Source organism: Diabrotica undecimpunctata, chromosome 3 (genome assembly GCF_040954645.1).
Source record: "Diabrotica undecimpunctata isolate CICGRU chromosome 3, icDiaUnde3, whole genome shotgun sequence".
NCBI lineage: Eukaryota > Metazoa > Arthropoda > Insecta > Coleoptera > Chrysomelidae > Diabrotica > Diabrotica undecimpunctata.
In genome coordinates, this window is record NC_092805.1 from 58,395,323 (window position 1) to 58,417,245 (window position 21,923).

The following is a 21,923-nucleotide window of genomic DNA, read 5'->3' on the forward strand; positions in this document are numbered from 1 at the left end:
TATCCATTCAGTTACGGTTGATTTTGGCTTTGACATTTTTTAATTTAATTCGCAAATATTTAACAGTTAACGGGTTTTACCTACAGACGAATGGATGCGAACGGGGAAGTACCGGAAGTATCTAAATATTGGTGCACAGATATGAGTGAAAATAGCGACGAATAAATATTAGCAAAAATTTAGATATAATTAATATTTTTTGATGGGCTTTTATAGACTATCTTTTTGAAGAATAGAATTATATGAAAATAAAATGGAATATGTAAAAAGCACCAAATGTGCACAAAAATTGAAAAAGACATACAAATTTAAAAAAGCATAGAATATTTTTGCATATTTCTTTCTTACATACCTACATAAAAATAATCTAGGGGACAAAAACAAAATAAGCGATTACAAAAGGATTTCGATTAATGTTTTTCAATATTTTTAATAAAAAGTTAGAAACAAGTGTCTCGAATATAAAATAAACATTTTTTTAGAATTATCGCAATATCTGTTAAGAAAATCAAAAAAGAACTCCATACCTCAAAAAGTGGTAATAGAAAAAAAAAATAATAAACTAATTTGTTTCCCCTTAATTCCCAAAAAAGTAGTGTTTAGTTTAAGTTAGTATAGTGTATGACCTCCAGGGTTGTTGATTACTGTCCTACAACTGTAGGCAAACTTACGATCAGATGTTCAATGTCTTGCTACGACATTCTGTTCTACTCCATTGAATGGCTCTCAACCAGTAACTGTCTTGTATTAAACGCAATATTTTGTTGTAAAATACGCCTACCCAATATATCTCATACATGCTCAATTTGGTTTAAATCTGGCTATTGTGCAGGCTATGGTAAAACCTCAATTTAATTATCTTCGAGGAATGTTCGCACGACCTTGGCAGTTTGCGGAGGCGCATTGTATGCAATAATTGAAATTGGTGACCAGCTTGTTGTGTAAAGGGTACAACAATAGGTTCGAGGATAATATCGGAGGACAAAACAATAAAAAAGATTAAAAACATAAATTTATTTTTGTATTTACAGCTAACATTGATTTAAACCTATTAATATCGGTATCCCCTATCTTATTTTAATGTGTTTATTTAAAAAGTAAATATTCCTGCTGGCATTTCAAAGTTTCTCCTTAAAATTTAAATATTTAAATGATTATTCTTAAAGTCTGAACATGTAAATAGTGAATAGTGGAAAAATCAAAATCCTATTCCATTCCAATTTAAGCAGCCGGCGAGTAAAGGCCGATATGTGACAATTTCACCAAAACATTTTAACTTTAATGGTTCAAAAGTGCATTGGTAAATTTGACTTTCCAGTGGCGTAAAAAAAATTAAGGTAACTGTTATTTTCAATTCTTTTATCCACAGAGTCCCACTAGGACATCTGTTGCATTGATAATAAAAATTTATGTGTAGTGGTTTTGGTATCCAGAACCGCTCACTAAAATGACCTCAACTACTACTACTCAAATCACCTCACAAAATAACACGATCAATAATACCAAGTCTTATGTTGCTGCCACTTTATCTAAACCTCCACCTCCTACGTTTCCTCATAAAAATCAAGCCATTATCTTACATGCCCTTCCTAATGTCGTTCTATTTGAGTACATAAAAGCTATAGGAGACATCGTAACCCCAAAAAATATCATCTTTGCGTCTCGAATCTCAAATAACCGCATTTGTATTTATTTAAACTCTGTTAAACTAATCGACGATCTTCTCAGTGCCCACCAAAGTATCATTATTAACTCAACAGTTGTTCCTATCTGAAGACTTATAACACCTGCTAAGCGTATTCTTATATCAAATGTATCTCCCACGATACCTCACAGCACTATCGAAGAAGCTTTAAAAGATATCGGTTTACAGATAGTCTCTCCTGTATCATTTGTGAAATGTGGCTCGCTAGGTGATGAATATGCACATATAATGAGCTTCCGAAGAGTGGCGTACGTTATTCCGGATAAAGAAAACTTCTCAGTCCAGACCTCTCTTTTAATAACTCATGACTACACATCATATCGAATATTTGTGTCTACTGACAAATTACAATGTTTTTTATGTAAACAAGATGGTCATACTGCTGAAACTTGTACCCATGAACCAATTTCTGTAGCCCAATCCGAACTTCCCTCTCCCACTACCTCCGTATCCATACCCACAAATACAACGATACCCGAATGCACTCCCAATCAAATCAATGCACCATCCACATCTTACCCCGACACTACAACTAATGTGACAAAAAGCATCCCCTTAGTTACACAGTTAGCATCACCTCCCGTACAGAGACAGAAACGGGCTATATCCAGTGACAGTAATGCTGGCACCCCTTCTCAACTTTCTCCAGTTCCTACTCCAGAACCAACTATCAATCAAATGCCTCCCCCCTTATCTGTAAAATCTACCACTAATTCTTTTAGCCAGCCGCAAAAGAAAAAAAGTAAAACAATTGAAACAAAAGAACATAAATTGACACCCATTTCTTATAATGCAGTCCAAGCCATTTATAAAAATAATTTATCCGAACTAACTCTTACTGAAAACCAATTTATAGCTTTCCTAGAAATTACCGACGGCATACCGGACCCACTTAGAGAAGCTCTCAATTTCACTTCCAATATCCAGGGATTGCTTAATGATTTATCTCTTCTTCATTCGCAATCAAAAGAGAAATCCTTTAAAAACCGAATAACAAGATTGCAAAAAAAAATTAAAAAAAAGCTTAATCCTGACGACTCCGACAATTTAAGTGCATCATCCGATTACCTATCTGACGATGAAACTAACGCTCCTATTTCTCAATGCTCTCAACAATCCTTACAGTAGTCCCACACTTATCACATTTAAACATTACATTCAAAATAATTCAATGAAATTGCGATGGTTTCTTTCCTCGCATAGAAAGAATCCAGCAATTAGCTACCGAAGAACAACCTGAAATCATTTGCTTACAAGAAACTAACTCAAAAATTACTAAATTTCCTAAACTAAACAATTTTGAAGGATATCATTATATTCGAGCTGACTGCAACAGAGCCAGTGGTGGAACTTCAATTTTTATTTCCAGTGAACTATTTTCTTTGCACCTTCCTCTCACCACCGAACTTGAGGCTATCGCCATAACCACTTGGTGTCCTAATAAGATTACTATTTGTAGCGTATACATTCCACCCAATCACTCTCTAAAGGAAATAGAACTTCTTGACCTCATTTATCAGCTCCCTTCTCCCTACATTCTTGTAGGCGATTTCAATGCTCACAACCCTATGTGGGGTTCCAATAGCACGTCAAACAAAGGTTAAACTGTTGAAAACGTAATTAATTGTACAGATTCCTGTCTACTAAATACAGGCTCTAGTACACACTTGAATTTCTCATCAGGCACATTTTCTGCTATAGATCTTAGCTTTAGTGATCCAAAATCCGCACCTTTACTAAATTGGAAAGTCGCTGATGATCTTTACGATAGCAATCATTACCCCATATTTATATCCTCTGATATCCCCAACTCTAAACAAACTATATCCAGAAGCTACTGGCAACTCAAAAATGCCGACTGGCTAAGCTACACTACCAAAACAGATACCACCTTACCTTTTCTCACACTATCCAACAATATTGACTACAATTTATCATTAGTCACAAACACGATACTCTTAGCTGCCAATTTGCATATTGGCAAAAATTCTATTTCACACAACCATAAAAGGGTTTTGTGGTGGAATAATTCTTGCAAAATCTCCGTAGAACAACATAAGGAGGCACTTAGAGATTATCGGAAAAATAAAACACCAGAAAATCTCACAGAATTAAAAAAAGCTAGAGCCAGGTCGCGGTTTATTATAAAACAAAGTAAAAAATCGTCATGGAGAAACTATGTATCTTCTATCAATGAAAATACCAGTCCTACTAATCTTTGGAAAAAAATACGACAAATTCAAGGAATCAATACAAATACTAAACTATCTAGTCTAATTTTAAATGATAATGTAATTAATGACAATCAAGAAATTGGTGAGACCCTAGCCAGTCACTTCGACAAAAAATTTAAAAGCAAAATAAATTGCTCTCAAATCGAGCCAGTAGTCGATGCTTCCTTTCCAAGTTCTTCAGCAACTGTCAAAGATATCGATTACTTAAATTCCCAATTCTCTTACATAGAACTTACTTCGGTTATTAAAACTCTTAAGAACACTGCTTCCGGCCCCGACGATATTCCTTACATTTTTATAAAAAAACTATCTAGTTTAGGTCATCTTAAACTTCTTGAAATGTTTAACTTAATCTGGTCATCTAACAAGTTTCCTAATCAGTGGCAAACCTCAATTGTAATACCCATTAAAAAGCCTAACATATCACGATCATCACCCAGCGCTTATCGACCAATATCTCTAACATGTACCATCTGCAAAATTTTTGAAAAAATGATCAATAAACGTCTTACGTGGTTTTTTAACAAATATAATATAATTCCAAAAGAATAGTCAGGGTTTCGACGTAATCGCTCTACTCAAGACAATCTAATACTTCTCCAAAGTCATATTTCCGATGCCTTCAACAGGAGACAAGAAGTCATTGCAGCAGTGTTTGATATTGAAGGTGCATTTGATACAATTAGCAGGCAATCTATATTAAAGAAACTTTCTCATTATAACATTAAGGGTAACATATTTAATTTTATACAAAATTTCTTAACTTCACGAACATTTAGAGTCTCTGTCAATGGCATTTGTTCATCACTACACCATCAAACTGACGGCATACCACAAGGTTCAATATTAAGCCCCACTCTGTTTAACCTAGCAATAAGCGACTTGTGCTCTGATATAATATCCCCTATTAGGCATGTCCTATACGCAGATGACCTGATAATTTACTGCCACGGACGATCTATCTCTACAACTTCCAAGCTCATTCAATCCGCAGTAGATACACTAGTTAAAAAAACAAGCTCCATAGGCCTGTCTTTATCATATACAAAATAAAAAATAATAAAATTTAGTAGATTATCACCCTTCCAATCCCCTAATATTATGATTGAGAGAGCGAATCTTCCAGTAGTCAAGGAATGCAAAATTCTCGGTGTAACGTTTGATTCACGACTCACCTGGAAACAACATATTCTAGAAATAAAAGGTGAAGCAAACAAGAGGCTTAACATTATCAAAACTCTTTCAAACTATCATTGTGGTGCAGATGACAACTCCCTGCTTAAGATTTATAGGTCTATCATTCGTTCCAAACTGGATTATGGTTGTTACATATATATCTCTGCCTCTAAAACACACCTTAACCTTTTAAATTCAATACATCACACAGCCTTACGAATTTGTTTAGGAGCCTTTCGATCTAGCCCCGTAGAAAGTCTATATTGCGAAGCCAATGAGCCCCCACTTTGGATTAGACGTGAACAATTATTACTTTCCTATGCTGCCTCCGTTTCATCCAATACCTCCAATCCAGTTTATCTTCTTCTTACTTCATCAGCTAACAACCAGCATTACTATTCTAAATCACCATCAATAAAACCCATTCCACTAATTTTAACACAATTACTTAATAACATCTCTCTATCACAAACAATCCCACGACCCCTACCTCCATATCCTCCTTGGTCTATAATCACCCCTCAGTTTAACACATCTCTTACAAGATTCGATAAACTTACAACACCCAGGGAACTCATTAAAAAGTCTTTTAAAGAAATTATATTTACAAATAAATACGACATAGTACTTTACACTGATGCCTCAAAGAATGATACAGGTGTAGGCTGTTCTGTTACCACGCCAGATAACCTTATCACATCATATTGTATCCCCTCGTTTTGTAGCGTTTTCACTGGCGAACTATTTAGCATATTTCAGGCTTTCAAATCCATTTCTTCACCTGATAAACAAGTTGCAATATGCACAGACTCACTAGCCTCAATACAATCTATCCAAAATATATTCACTGATCATCCTATTGTCCAAAAGATCCTTGATTGTTACCAACTAATCGCTTCCCAAAAAATAACAGTTACATTATTCTGGCTACCATCCCATATTGGTATCACAGGCAACGAACTTGCAGACAGCCATGCAAAACTTGCCTCAACATCATCTGATAATACGGTTAATATACAAATTAGTAAAGATTTAAAATCTCACAGTAAGAAACAAGCAAGAACCCGATGGCAACAACACTGGGACACCAATAACTCAGCATTACATCATATCCAACAGTTAGTCGATAGCCCCCTTGATTTGATCTCTGCCAGTATGTCCAGACGAGATGCTATCGTAACACGAAGACTTCGAATAGGACATACAAGATTAACACACGGATACCTGATGTCATCCGGCAACCGACCCACTTGTGAGACCTGTCAGTCACATCTAACAGTTAACCATATTCTCACCGAATGTCATCAATATTCAGCAAAAAGACTATTTTATTGCCTTAAAAGTGATTTAAAAGACATACTCAATAACTTGGATCAAATAACAAGTCTAAAATTCCTCAGAGACGTTCAGTTATATTATAAAATATAATTTTGATTGTATTCTAACAATATATACTACATAACATATTCTTGTAATTTATTGTAACAGTTTTACATTTGTAACCGTTTTCGTGTAAGTGGCCTTTGTTGCCGAGCACGTTAATTTTCAATAAAAAAAAAAATATTCCTGCTTTTATTACATTTTCAACCAAGGTATTCTTCTTCATCTGCTTGCTCTAATTATTTATTGGAGTATTTTATATAGTTTTTTGTACAGTGCAGTAATCCGTGTACAATACTTATATAGATAACATCAATAAGGCAAACCTCCCTAAAAATATTTTTACTTAATTACATTAAAAATACTTAAAAAAATTTCATACTCTCATCCGTATGGATCCATTTTTCGAATCATTCCTAATAGTTTCGTGTAAAAAGCTTTTATTCTGTCTTGTAGTTTTGTTACATGCAATAATATTATTTGTGTACCCAAAATTTGGAAAATTCACTAACGTTAATATTTTTTAATTTTTTTCGAGATAGAAAGTAATAAGTATTCCTCTATGAAACTTTACTAAGTGAAAATCAACGAAATGGCTAACTACTATTGACATAGTTTTGTGCATTAAATTATTATATCCCTGTTCTTACTTTTCAGATCCAACAAATCAGAGTATTAAAATATGGTCGATTCCCGTCGCATTTATTCAAGCTTGGCATATTACCGGCACCTTCCTGCAGTTGTTATATAAGTTCTTATGGAGATCTTAACCATATTTTCTTTGGATGCAACAAGTATTCAGAAAAGTCTAATAAATTAATTAAAACTCTTATTGAAATCAAATATTTTCGTTAAGTCTATCATACATTTTGTCAATTGCTAATAGAGAAACTAAGAAATTTTATTAAAGATGTAAAAATAGAAATATGAATTAGTATAACTTCAGAGATTTATACATATATCTAAAAAATAAAAACAATCAAGACCAAAAAAAAAAGATTTAAACATAAATAAAACATTCTGTGAGTGATGGACTTGTTTCCGTGCCATCTCTTTCACACACACAGGGTATTAAAATTCAAGTGAAAGTGTGAACGGTGGTTGGTTAGAATCTCACCGGTCAGCTTTTAATTAAAAAGAAATTCTCGTGTTCGATGGATCGGTACTCACTCGAAGCACTGTGGTCATTCGGATATATTAAGCCACTCTTTCCAATGATAATAAAACATACTATGCATCGGTGCAAGGCACCTACTTAATACATAATACACAAAACAGTTTTTAATATTAATTTCTTATTAATAGCGGTATAATGGTGACAATGTTCTTAATTAAATGTATTTAGTAACTGTACCGTGTAGAACTGTTGAAGCGCGGTGATCTGAAAAGGCGATTTGTATTTTTTGTTAATATTTTTAGTAAAAGATTAAAGGGCTGGAAACAATTATTTTTTATGGAAATTTATGATTGCAAAAAGGTAATGAATAAAAATTGTTTAAGTAATTGCGTATTATTAATATTATTTGGAGGCAAATAATTGCATATAATACAAATATTTTAAATCATGTCTCTGGTTTTATTTTGTTCATTTTATTTTAAATCCACCATTTTACTCTTCATACGGCAAAACGTTATTTACGACCGAAGATAAAACTGTTCGAATCAATTGATAATCGCTGTGACACCACACCAGGCCAGAACAGAACGTAGCGTTCACAGCAGAACTGTCATTGACACAAACTAGGGGTCCAATTGAAATACTGTAAATCGCAAGTAACATGCTGTATCGAGTCCTGGCAGCACACACTCATACAACATTATGATGGTCGAGGTCCCGGACCAAGAGGGGTGGTAGATCCCGGAGAAGTAATCGATTGTTATAATCTGCGAATTTGTGGGCAGGCACACTATCACTTGCAGACTTACAAAGATACATTAGGAAGCTAAAGAGACTTATATTAATAGGCCAGTCAAGTGAATTACCGCTAGGGAAAAATCTGTACATATTTAGTTTTACCTACGTTAACTAAATACGTTTAATTACTAAATTTAAAATGTTATGCAAGTTACGTTTGTTCCTATGAGATTTATAATCGTCTTATATTTAACATCTTAGCAGAAAAATAAGTCTACTGATTATCAACAAAGATATTAACATGTATTGAAAAAACGTTTAATAGAAACATTCCCTAATATTATCATACTCAAACTCAAACTGATAAAATTTAAAGATAATTTTTTAAGTAAATCCACTATTGTTTTATGTTTTATCGTTATTTAAGTTATTCTATTCTTTATGTCACATCTCCTCTTCGTCATCATTATCCTCCAGCCTTCTGCGTCCAAAGTTGAGTATAGGCCTCCTCTAATGTCTCCCAGTTATGTTGGTGTTGAGCTTCCTGTAGCCAATTCACAGCAAATCTTTTGACGCCATCTTTCCATCGTGTCGGTGGCCTACCTCTGCATGATCTTCACACGGTAATTTTTTGGGACCACCGTCCGACATTCATTCTGGCTACATGGCCCGTCCAGTTCTACTTCAGCCATGCTATGCGCTCTATGACATCTGTGACGCCTGTCCTTATTTCTTCTTTTCTAACTCTGTCTCTGACATTTAGTCTAAGTAGCGAGCGTTCCATTCACCTTTAGGATATTCGTGGTTTCGTTGCTGTAGCCTGGATTAAGAAAAGTGTTTCGACGACGTAAGTCATGACTGGAAGCACACATTTGTCGATCGTCTTCTATTTCAAATAATTTGGCATGTTTCTCTTGAAGATGTCTGATAGAGCTCCATATGCGGTCAATGCTAAAGTAATTCTTCTTTGCAGTTCAGCAGTTTGGATTTCATGACTTAAGTATTTATATTTTGCACCGGAATCTTCAGTACATAAAACATTTGTCGTACATCTTCCTAACATTCAGCTATTAGGAGAGTGTCATTTCCAAATCTTATATTGTTAATGAGTCGACCATTTATTTATAAACTTGTTACTTCCTCCCAGGCTGCGTTAATTATTTTTGTAAATACATGTTTAACAGGATGAATATAGGGATAATACATAACCCTGTCTAATACATTTTTAATCTATATTCCTTCTAAAAACTAATGCTTCCTTTCACTGAAGCTTTCTGGTTATAATAAAGGTTGCTGATAATTCTTATATCTCCCATATCTAAGTTTTTTTTAAACCAATTGAATGAAGCGGTTATGCTTGACTTTCCTGCTATTTTATCGTAGACTTTCTTATAAATCCAAGAAACTTTATATTAAATGATTTACATCCATGCATCTGTAGCAATAGCTAGTACTTACCTTACTATTAAATAGTTGTCACAAAATTCCACTTGTACGTTGAACTTTCGTATTGAAGTAATTGTTTATGTTTATACACAAAAGATGTTACAGTAGGCAGTACAGTAGACTAGCGCGAAGCTTTATACTATGTTTTCTATATTTTTAAATTTTAAAGAATATTTTTAAAATTGAATAAAGTAATTTTGTTAATTATTTATTATATATATTTGAAACAAATTATATTATATTCAAATAATTCAATGAATTTTCATGTTTGCTCCTAACGCCACCTGTTGACGTATTAACAAAGCATATATTATTTACTTTTGATAGACCTGTCAAATTCAAATATTTAATTATACTAATATAAAAATAAATATCATTTTATTCGCTCCGTGCGTGACTGACGCGACACCTACCGCCTTCATCTGACAGTTTTGGACCTACCAATTTTCAGGTTAAACATATGACATATGTTTGACATTGTTAAATACATGCGAAATTGATAATTATTAATAATTAACTTTTTAATTATATTTTTTCGGTTTATGTACAACATAAATGTAATATTAAAAACTGGGTTTCTCAAAATTCATCATAATATATCTTTTTAACCACAAACGGAAAAGAAAGGAAAAAAATCTAGTACTAGCAAATCAAGTTTTTCACGTGAAAGAGCATATATTTAAAAACAGTAATAGTAAAAGTTATGATATAAAAACTAATGTCATCAGGCACTCTGCAGTTAGCTTAAAGGCTTATAAAATATCATTTAAGGTAAATTATTTAAATTTTTCCTATTTCAATTGCATAAAAATGAAGTTATGTGATATTAACTTTTTCATATTAATACCACGGATCCATCTTTTTCTTTTCTCTAAATTATATGTAATCTTTGGGAACCTATAAAAACTACACTTACTATTTTTGCTATTATTGGCACAATTAAATACGCAATATGTATTTGCACACATTTTTGATAAAATTTATGCGTAAAAAGGTAGGTCCAATTGTGTCATATTTCGCCGCTACGCACGCTGGCATCGTTTCAAAGTACCCCTACCATGGTCACGCATGGAGCGAATAGCAAATTTAGTTATTATATGAACTAAATAATGTGTTTAAAAAAATAATTGTATTTATATGAAATTATTTTAAAACGAGAAGTGTATTAAACATTTAAACAGATGATCCAATATTGTTTTTAATCGGATCATCATCATCTTTGGCTCGACAATCATCTGTGGATCCTGGCCTGCTCTAAGATTAGTTGCCATTCTGTTCGGTTCCTGACAAAGTATTCCATCTTCTGATCTCTAGTATCGCTAAGTCGGTCTCAACTCCATCTAACTACCTAGTTCGCGGTCAGCCTTTGCTTCTTTTTCCTATAGGTGTTCCTGCCGTTAGATTTTTAGCAATTATGATATTAGATATTAAAATCCGTAAACTAATTTTCGAAACCAAATTCAGATTTTTGCTTTTTTCTGTGTCTTCTAAGAATTGCAAGGCAAAACAGACGTTAATAAAAATGTTATTAGAGACATGGGGAATCTAAAAATTGCATTCCACATCATATCTCCTCAACTAAGCAAAAATCCTTAACGAATTGGTTTCTAGTACTCGTACAGAGTATATCGGAATAAAAGGAAAAAGACAGTTAGGATTTAATTTCACGTGCAGTGCGTGTGTGTATCCGCCTTATACGTATTTCGCCCTAATAGGGATCTTCAGAGACGGCTATTTACAGTCGCTCTGAACGTGAAAATAAATCTTTTCTGTCTTAGAAAGCAACTCTAACATGGCTAAACATAGAGTTTCGTAGAGAATATTTGCTAGTATTTTGTAAGCAGTTGGTAACAGGGTTATACCTCTGCAGCTGTTACACTGAAGCTGATCGACTTTTTTATGTAAAGGCAATCAATCGCGCCTTGATTAATTATGACGCATTAATCGGATGACAGTTATGAATTTTTACAATCGTTGCGTATCGAACTTTTTGTTGTCAAATATTCTATTAATTTTCTACTTCTCAACTAATACCTGTTTTTTGTTAGTTATTGTTCATGCAGTTTTTAATTTAAAGTTGTTTCGGATAAATATATAATGACCAGAAACGAATTGATCGAGAGTAGTGAATGGATGTAAAGGACTCCTATTTTGTGACGATATAACTTTGAACTCTATAGACTTTTTGGTGATGCAGATATTGTGAAGACCATCAAAATAAACCGCCTAAGGTGGGTGGGCCACGTTATGCGGATGGATGAGAGTGATCCCACTAAAATAACTATGCTAAACAGGCCGGTCGGAAGAAGAAGAAGGGGGCGACCTAAACTCAGATATCTGGACGATGTACAGGAAGATCTGAGGGAGATTGGAGTGAGGGGCTGGAGAAGACAGACACTCGATAGGGAAGGATGAAAGAATGTTTTGAAGCAGGCCAAGGCTCACAAAGGGCTGTAGCGCCAACTGATGAAAATGTAAAAAATTCCCACAAAAAGTTACAGGAAACAACACATTATCAATTGGTCATCTTTAATTACTTTAACTAACGTGTAAAACATTCCTTTATTTTTTCGTTCATTTACTATGGGATGTATCCAATACCTGCGTTTCTTCTTCTTCTTTGATCTAATATGAAGTAAACTTGCACTTATTAGGAAAAACAAATCGTCGTCACTTTTACTAAATGATTCTAGAGACATCATTATACCATTCTACGTCCAAAACTCTACTAAATTTGACAACACCGAATACAATGGTAAAACAACTGCCACTGTTAAACCGCCTAATGTGTTTTAAGCCGCGCGGCAGCCGACGAGGCGCAGATGCGGCGCAAACTGCCCTGTCTGTGGTTAACCTTATACTATACAAATCACAAACTTCATTCCAGTTTGATACATTTAATTTCAACATACTATTAACATATTCAAGGGTTGAAGATAGTTTTAGCTTCGCTGTATAAATTTAATAAAACCGAATGCATTCAAAATGTAAAAAAATCCAAAATCACATACAAAACAATATAACCGATAATTTCATTCACATTCACACAATTATAATAACCTGGAATTATAAGAGGTGGAAAGCTAAGAAACTAAACGAAGAAGAAGAAGAAGAATTATATTGACACAAAACATAAACATAGACCGAAGTGATTATAAGTGTTTAGTACTATTTACATCAAGCAACTATTGACAACAATGTTCTATTTTCCCATTTAACCCGTAATAAACGAAAAACGTGAGACACACTAAAATTATTAATAAAAAAGTAAATTTATATCCTTTTAAAACCAATATTTAGATCTGTTTTTATATTATTTTTATACTTTTATACAGTTTCTCAAGTCCTTATCAAAACTGAGCATGTTTTTTCTCTCTTAAGCAAATATCTGAAATACCGTGCACCAAGAAAACTCTATGAAATGGGCAAATCTAAGCTAAAACAGTTGATTAAACTTTTCATACATCAGATAAATTTTAAAGCGCGGTATATAAGAATAATTAAATTCAAAAGGATTCTTGGAAATTAAAAAGGCAGGCACGGGCATGGAAAGAAGAGCACTGGAGATTCCTTTACATTAAAAATATCGCTTCGAAGAGTTGAACTAAAAATAAGAAAAACTTTAAAAAGTTAGTCGAATTAAAAGCAAGCGATTCGAAGTTATCTAGCTTTCCAGGCGGGTGCTTCCCAAAATTAAAATAACAATAAAACTTAATGCATTAGGAAAGTTGTATGCACTTGATGGGAGGTTCACACAGTTGACAGTCACGAATGGAAATTTTATGAGCTGACACGACAGACGAGCAACTTTTTATGACGGCTGTCCACGAAAGCTTTGCTCGAAAATAGTACAGGTGATCAAGAGATACTGATTTAAAAAGGGCATGCCGATATAAGCTACTACATATTTAAATTAGGTTACTACTTTCACTATTCACAAGGATAAATATGTTATAATATATGTATATTGTTTTACTGTGAATACGCCACAATATATTTTGACGTTACGGTTTCTACTTCCAATTATAATTATAAGTATTTATGTATAAGTATGTATCTAAAGTCTATATGTATAATTAATTAAATTCAATTAATTCAGCAGTAGTTTTTGTAGTTGTATCTTCTGTAACCTTTTTTCATGCTTTATCGCATTGGTTAGTAAGATCCTTTTTACCCTCGTTAGGTACAGAAATGGTTTCTTCCGCTGTGACTGTAAAAAGTATGGACATATTTGTCTAATATCTCTTTTTATCGCACTTTAATACAATAGTCAAACTGATAATTAACAAAATCTAATATTGTATTTATACGAGATATTTTTATGAAATTATGAAAATATAAATATATATAATTTCGACACCCCCATCGAACAAGCTTGTAACTCAAGTTAAATCTATTTTCAGATTTCAACTCAGGGGAATTTAGTAAAAAAATTCGCACACGTCAACATAAACGGAAAAGTTCAATTCTTAATAGTTTTGCTAATACTCCGTTGAAAAAAGTTGTACTTTAACTTACGTAAGAACACAGATTTTTTCACAATTTTAAGCTCTTGGGAATCATGGTCATCAAGTACAGTTTGTAAATCACTGTGTTAAAAGACTATAAATATTCGTTTACGACAAACGGTGATAAAATTCAGGTATGTACAAAAATATTTTTCTGTACTCTGGATATTACAGATAAGTGGGTAACACTTCATAACACTATTTACAGAGAAATTAAAATGGAAATAACTGATTTTGTTTCACTAGCCGATCAACAACACCATCACGAAAACCGCCCAAACCAAGTGCCTCAGCTTAATAAACAAAGTATGAGAACACATATTGCTAAGATACCAGTTGTAGAGTCACATTACGTGAGGGCTTGTACCCGTAAACAATATTTTAACGAATCTTTTCCCAGACACTGCTATGTCTGGGATGAGACAGTTGGCCGGAAAGGTGTCAACGAATTTAGTAATGCTGTATATTTATTTATTCAAATAAAAGTAAAAAAGAGATTTACAGACTTTTTCTTCTTTTCTGATAGTTGCAATGGACAAACCAAAATAGCATAGTTTTTGCTATGTACTATTATGCAGTGAAAAACATCAACATTACACATGTGTTCCTTGAAGTAGGACATTCACAAAACGAGGGCGATTGAATCCATGCCTGGATAGAAAAATGGAAAAAAAATCAAGTTGTATATACTTCAGACCAATGGATAGCCATAATACGATATGCCAAAGCATTAGGCAAGCCATATTTCGCAACTGAAATAAATCAAAAGCAAATTGTAAATTTTAAACTATTTAAGGACACCCATATTAATTTTGAAGCTAATACTTAAAGTAATAAAGTAAAATGGTCTGAAATTAAACACCTACAGATACTCAATTACATTGAGAAAATAATTCTCGTAAATTATAATGTTCTTTCCGAAAATAATCACTTCTTTAATTTAGAACAAATGCCTGTAACTCAACGTTCTACAGCTAAGAAGTCAACAAAAGATAAGATTGAGCTTATCATCTATATCGATAAGCCTATATCGAAAGAAAAATAAAAAGATTTAAACAGCCTTTGTAAGTCAAATGTCATTCTCGAGATATAATTATCACCCTTACTATAAACAATTAAAATTTTGTGACTCGAAAAATATTCAACAATCAGATTCCTAATAAAAATTTGAGATTATTATTTTATTTTGTTCATGGTGATTATTTTGTTCGTAGTGGCAGAATATTGTTGTTATTGTAAAATTTATAATTTCCAATTAAAATTGTGAAAATTACAAGTTGATATTTTATTTAAATATATCATAAAAACTAATTTTCTCTTATTTACATTGCAAATAACTTAAAACATAGAACATGTTAATGGTAAAGCGAAAAAAATAATGAGCACGGAGAGTGTAAAATGGTTGTTAAGGGAGTTACAACCTTTTTCTACGAAGATTCATGTTTAATCTCAAGATTGTATATCAATCAAACTTAAGATTTTCGATAGATAATAAAAATACAAAACACAAATCTCAAAGTAATCCCTCCTTATGTTATAAATATCGTATCGCATTAATGTTTAATCATTTCTTATTTCTTTACAAATTATTAAAAATACATGTTTTCGTTTTTTGCCTCTACTGTAAATTCGCTAAAAATGAATTACATACAACCTTGTTGTAATTCACTAAATTATTAAAATAATTAATAATATATAATAATAATTAATAAAAAATATTTTTAAAATTTTAATAATATATTTAAAATTAAATAAAATAATTTTATTATTTATTTATTTTTTAATATTTTAAACAAATTCAATAAATTATAATGTTTGCTCCTAACGCCACCTGTTAACCTATTAATAAGGCATACGTTGTTTACGTTTGACAAACCTGTCAAATTCAGACGAAATATTAATTATAGAATATAAATAAATATCATTTAATAGTAAATTTAAATATGATATAAACTAAATAATATATTGAAAAATAATAATTGTATTTATATAAAATTATTTTAAAACGAGAAGTATAATAACAATTTAAACAGATGATTCAATATTGTTATTAATAGACGAAATTTATGACTTTTAATTATTGTCAATATTTGCCAATCGAATCTGTTATTGACAAATATTCTTCTAATTTTTTACCTCTGTATAATGTTTGAATTGTATTAGTTATTCTTCATGCAGTTTTTAATTTAAACCTGCTAAGAATTAATACATTACTTAAAACGAATGGGCCGAGAGTAGTGAATCGATGTGAAAAACCGCAATTGTGTGACGCTACCCGTGTAGCATATAATAGAAATAATAAAACCATGACAAATGTTTTTCGCGTTGCTTTTGAGAAAGTAGGAAAAGCTGTAAAAGTCTTTAACCCTAAAAATCGCATTTGATACAATGTAACATAGTCTTATCAAACAAATGGAATCTTAATTTTTGTAGTTAAATATATAAACTTAAACTTTAAGCTTATTACATGTTCGACTGTATTTTACCAGAATATTATTATTCTTTAACAAATATGGTGTACTTTAAAAGTATTCTTCTCTATTGTACGATTAAACCCTACATCAGCCAGAGGCTAACTAAAAAAGGTGAACCAAAATGAAATATGCAAGTCCAATTTGGAAGCTGGAGTTGAAGTATACTTATACTCTGTTGTAGAGTAATGGTTAATACAATATTTATGTCATGCTACTGCATCCACAATTTTCTTTTCATTCCTCTACTGGGTGTTGTTTAAAAAATTGTGTTGTCAGCTCTTTTTTTTGTTTTTTTTTAACGGTGGTTTCTGTAAATTATATTCCCTTGACATTAATTACACATACATGAAGTTTTAATAATGCAATGCTGTATCCCACATTAAGGTAAATTTAAAAAGATAAATTACTTACACATATGTACTTATAATAAAAATAATTTATAGATATTATAAATGCATTAATCTTCAGTTGTCTCAATAATCTAATATATTAATAATCAATAGATTGTTATAATATTAATATTTTAACACTTATTATAATCTGGAGAGAAAAAATTCTGACTTCTTTAATTTTATGTAAAGAAAGTTTTTATTCAATTTACTATACGAAGTGTGAAATCTATAAAATATTTTTTGATGTCTCATTAACAGTTAAATAAAAATTTATTTGATCAAATATTTAATTTGTCCTGTAGATTTTTGGTATTCCTGGTTTTTATTATTATTTGCATTGAAATTACTAAGGATAATATTAGACTTGGGAAGCCTCTGACAAAATATTTATTTAAGGTACTATTACCGTATAGAATGCTAAAAAATGACACATTTTTAACAATTTTTTTTTGAAGCGGAGCTTCTGTACTGGCGTAGTATTACTTTTTTCTCTATAGTAAAATTTTGAAACGAGTGTCACGGAACTAGCGCCACAAGATGGCGTCATCACGGAACTACTGCCACAAGATGGCGTCGTCACGGGTAGAGTCATAAAATAGCGGTTTATCACACCGATTCACTACTTTCGATCAATTAATTTCAAGTCATCATATATTTATTGTAATAATTGAAATATTTTTTAATAAAAGATTCGATACGCAACGATTGTCATAATTGAGAAGTCATAAATGTCAACCGATTAATAACAATAGTGAATCCATCTGCTTAGATTTTTAACATACTTCTGGTTTAAAAATAATTTTATATAAATATAATAATTATTATTTTTAAACATATACATAGTTTATGTAGTAATTAAATTTACTATCAAATGATATTTATTTATATTTTATTATAATTTGATATTTCGTACACCGAAGAGAGCGGCGCCAACACAAACAAAAATCAGAGTCGAAGGACTAACTACGTATACTACGAATACTACGTATGTACGAGTACAGAAAAAGAATATTAAATAATATTGCTGGAAATAAAAGTTTACAAAACAATAACATCGAAAAAAGCTAAAAAACATAATTAACACAGCAGCATAACCACTCGGAGAGAGGAAAATTACAAACACTAACATATCAGAAAAGAAAACCCCATGATTTAAAGAGGAAGTGAGGACAAAGTGTAAAAAAAGAAAGTCTTTTTACACTAAAGAAGACAACAAACACAATAGACATACAACCATTATAAACGAAATAAAATAAAACGAATGCTTTAGTTAGATAAATAAAAAGACTGGCAGAGCTTCTCAGAACAGTTTTATACAGTCAATTTTTATACAATTTTTTAAATGTTTGCCATTTTGTTTGTTTCAGCAACTTTTAATTTTTCTTGTGAACTTTTACTAAAGGAACTTCTTTTTTAAAACCCCCTAAAATTTTTTGTTTAAAATTTGCCAAAATATGCGAGTCCATTTCAACTAAGTGTGAGCAATAAATGTTATTTTTATTAAACCTTCGATTAACATTTGCTGTTTATTGTCAGGTATCTAGAAAGGTTAACTTACAATGTTCAAAATTACAAATTGTAACTAATAGGGTTCTATGAGGTATGTCGGTTCAAGGATTGTAGTTATAGGCGCATACTAAACTCTCATTTATGCCATGCTGTTGTCTGCTTGTCAACAGCTTCAATACACATCCAAATATTGCGGAATATTTATTGTGAAGATAGTTGGAGAGCAAACTATTGTTATGATATTTGAAACAACTACTGATGTGAATGTTTGTCCGACTATAAGTAAAGTTGTATTTATAAATAAATAAATAACATATATCTTGTAAAATATATTTCTGTAATCAATAAAAATAAATTTATAAATACAACATAATTTAAATTCGAAAAAACAATTACATCAATAGTTCTTTCTTATATTATTACAACAATAGTTTGTTTCCAAACTGTCTCCCCAAAAAAATTTCGCACAATTTTCGATGTGTAATGAAGCTGATCACCAGTATAAAACAAAATAACATAAATTAGCGTTTAGTATGTGTTTTTGTTACTACATTCCTTAAACCGGCATGAAAGTACTAATTCTCTCAAACCATGCATACATAATATTCGCACTATTTGAACATACCTGATAGAACCCTATTAGTTACAATTTTTAATTTTTAGCATTTTAAGTTAACATTTCCAGAGATTTAACGATGAACAACAAATTTTCGAGCAGCAAGTGTTCGAAACCGAGCGACCAAGGTTTACTAAATAGATTGTGAGTAAGTATAACATTTAATTTCTCCAACCCTGTCTATGAATACCTTTAAAAATAAGCCACAAATTTGGAACTAACACTTAACTCCACCTCCGGTAAGTGCTGGGTGGATTGAGTAGCTCAGTAAATGTCGGTGCCGATCCCAAGCCCGGATAAAGGAGGAGGGATATTGTGACTCAATAATGTTAGTGTTCTATGCTAACAAAAAGAAGAAGTGATTAAGACAGGTGACGTTTCGATAAGTGACAGTTGAAACGACACATGACTTAATTAACAAGTGCTTGTCAAAAATGCCGGCCACATGGTTATATTAAAATAATTTTAAATATTTAATAAAGCTTTATTTGCCATTTTTCCTCCAATTGGGAGATGCGATTGGTATGGTTTTAAAACTATGTGTATTTTCATATCGATTTTACTATACACTAAGAGACAGTGTCAACATTAAGGTAAGAATAAAAAAATAACATCTTTAATTGATGATGTAAAGGTCTGATGAAGCCCAAAATTATGTGGCGAAAGCTTGTCTTTTAATAAAAGACACTCACTTAGAAGCACCCGTTTTTTATTGCTTCCTTAGTATTGGGCCGTTCCCGTAAGCGATAGCGGCTTTCGCTAAAAATTTTATCTTTTACACATTTCGCATAGCGCAGAGGATACAGAAAACGATATTATCATATCGTATTCGTTCACGACCGCCAAAGCAGGTGGCGCCTTTGTAAGCTAACTACTGGTGTAGTGAAGTTTTGGGAGACATTCGTTGGACTTTCCGAGTTTGAATTTGTATCAGCCCAAGTATCTGTTGAGGCTGGGATAGGCCGAAATGATCATAACACTTTATTGATACTGATTCGAGCACGGGAAGTTTAACGAATTTGTCCTCCTAGGCCATATATTTGGCCATTTAATATATACATATATATATATATATATATATATATATATATATATATATATATATATATATATATATATATATATATAAATATATATATATATATATTTATATATACATACATATATATATATATATATATATATATATATATATATATATATATATATATATCTATATATATATATATATATATATATATCTATATATATATATCTATATATATATATATATATATATATATATATATATATATATATATATATATATATATATATATATATATATGTATTTAGAACTAACATATTAATAAATATATCAGACATGCGAGAAAAACGGTTTTTAGTTTTAACAATTTGTAATATGTAATCAGTAGATATTTCCTCAACAGTAACATTTGCTAACTTTTCGAATTTCATTTGTCCTGACAAACGAAAATTGAGTCGTAACACAGTTGATGTTATAATTAGCCAATTCGACTATCCCTGATTTTTCCTTATTTAATACCAACTGAAAAACTTACATAAAACGGTTAAAATGTTAGATTTTATGATTTTCTTTGCTTCGTTAACCGAGAACGTGGTTACTTAGCCCGCAAGAAAATTCGAAATTTTCCTTAAGTGTTCTGCTTCTCGAAGTATTTATATTTTCCTTTTTGTGGCTTGCAGTTTCGATTAACATGTTGATGTACAAATTGTATTACTTAGTAATCTTCTAACTTTGTGAAAGTCTAGAATACACTTTTAATGAAGAGTTCAAATAAAACCAGAAGAAATATAAAATCGGATACTTTGAAACTTTGAATTGAAGTATGTATATGTGTGAGTGTGTGTTTGTAGTGCGTCGTGTGTTGTATATTTTGAGTAAGTGTATTTGTATAAAGCAGTTTAAATGCAGAAAGTGTTTTCGAAATATCCTTTGACTTTTCGACATCCACCCAGCAAAATCTTGCCTTTGTGTAGGAAAATATTTAAAACAAAATGGGAACAAAATAATGTTTTCTTCTAAATGATCATAGTCGGAAAAAGTTTACGTACACGAAACCATGACCTTCTCACGTCATGCTTAAATTTAGTATTAAGAAAGATTTGATAAATTAGAATATTATATATATATATATATATATATATATATATATATATATATATATATATATATATATATATTTCTATTAATTTTTTTATACTAATTTATATTGCTTTTTTTCAGATTGATCCCAAAGTAGCATTTCCAAGAAGAGCACACCCAAAGGTAAGTTGTATCTATATAATATTGAAAAATATGTTTTTTAAATAATGAAATGACGGAGGAAAACAGTTGGTTCCAACTATGCGGCAAACATCAGCCGAAAGTCCATGATGAGCGGACACCCATTACATGATGTTTAAAAATTGAAGGTATAACAATAAAATTTTTTTATTTGCAAATCTAATAACCTAATAAAAGTATACAAAGAATATTCCTAGAAATCTTAGAAACAGGAACATTCCTGTGGATGAGCGGTCAAATCATCTAAGGTCTTTCAGCCACCAGTTACGGGGTCTTCCTGCTGATCTTTTGCCCTGTACTTTACCTTCCAAAATTATTTA

General features: G+C 31.5%; 1 protein-coding gene across 5 annotated transcripts in view; it reads left to right on the forward strand.

Moving 5' to 3' along the window:
* Nucleotides 1-21,923, forward strand: part of Rbp6 (RNA-binding protein 6) — a 1,719,762-nt gene that overhangs the window by 467,653 nt on the left and 1,230,186 nt on the right. For all 5 annotated transcript variants that reach the window (XM_072525972.1, XM_072525971.1, XM_072525970.1 and 2 more), the window contains exon 4: nt 21,544-21,585. In XM_072525972.1, the coding sequence (XP_072382073.1) occupies nt 21,544-21,585 (42 nt within the window). The remainder of the gene's footprint in view (nt 1-21,543; nt 21,586-21,923) is intronic.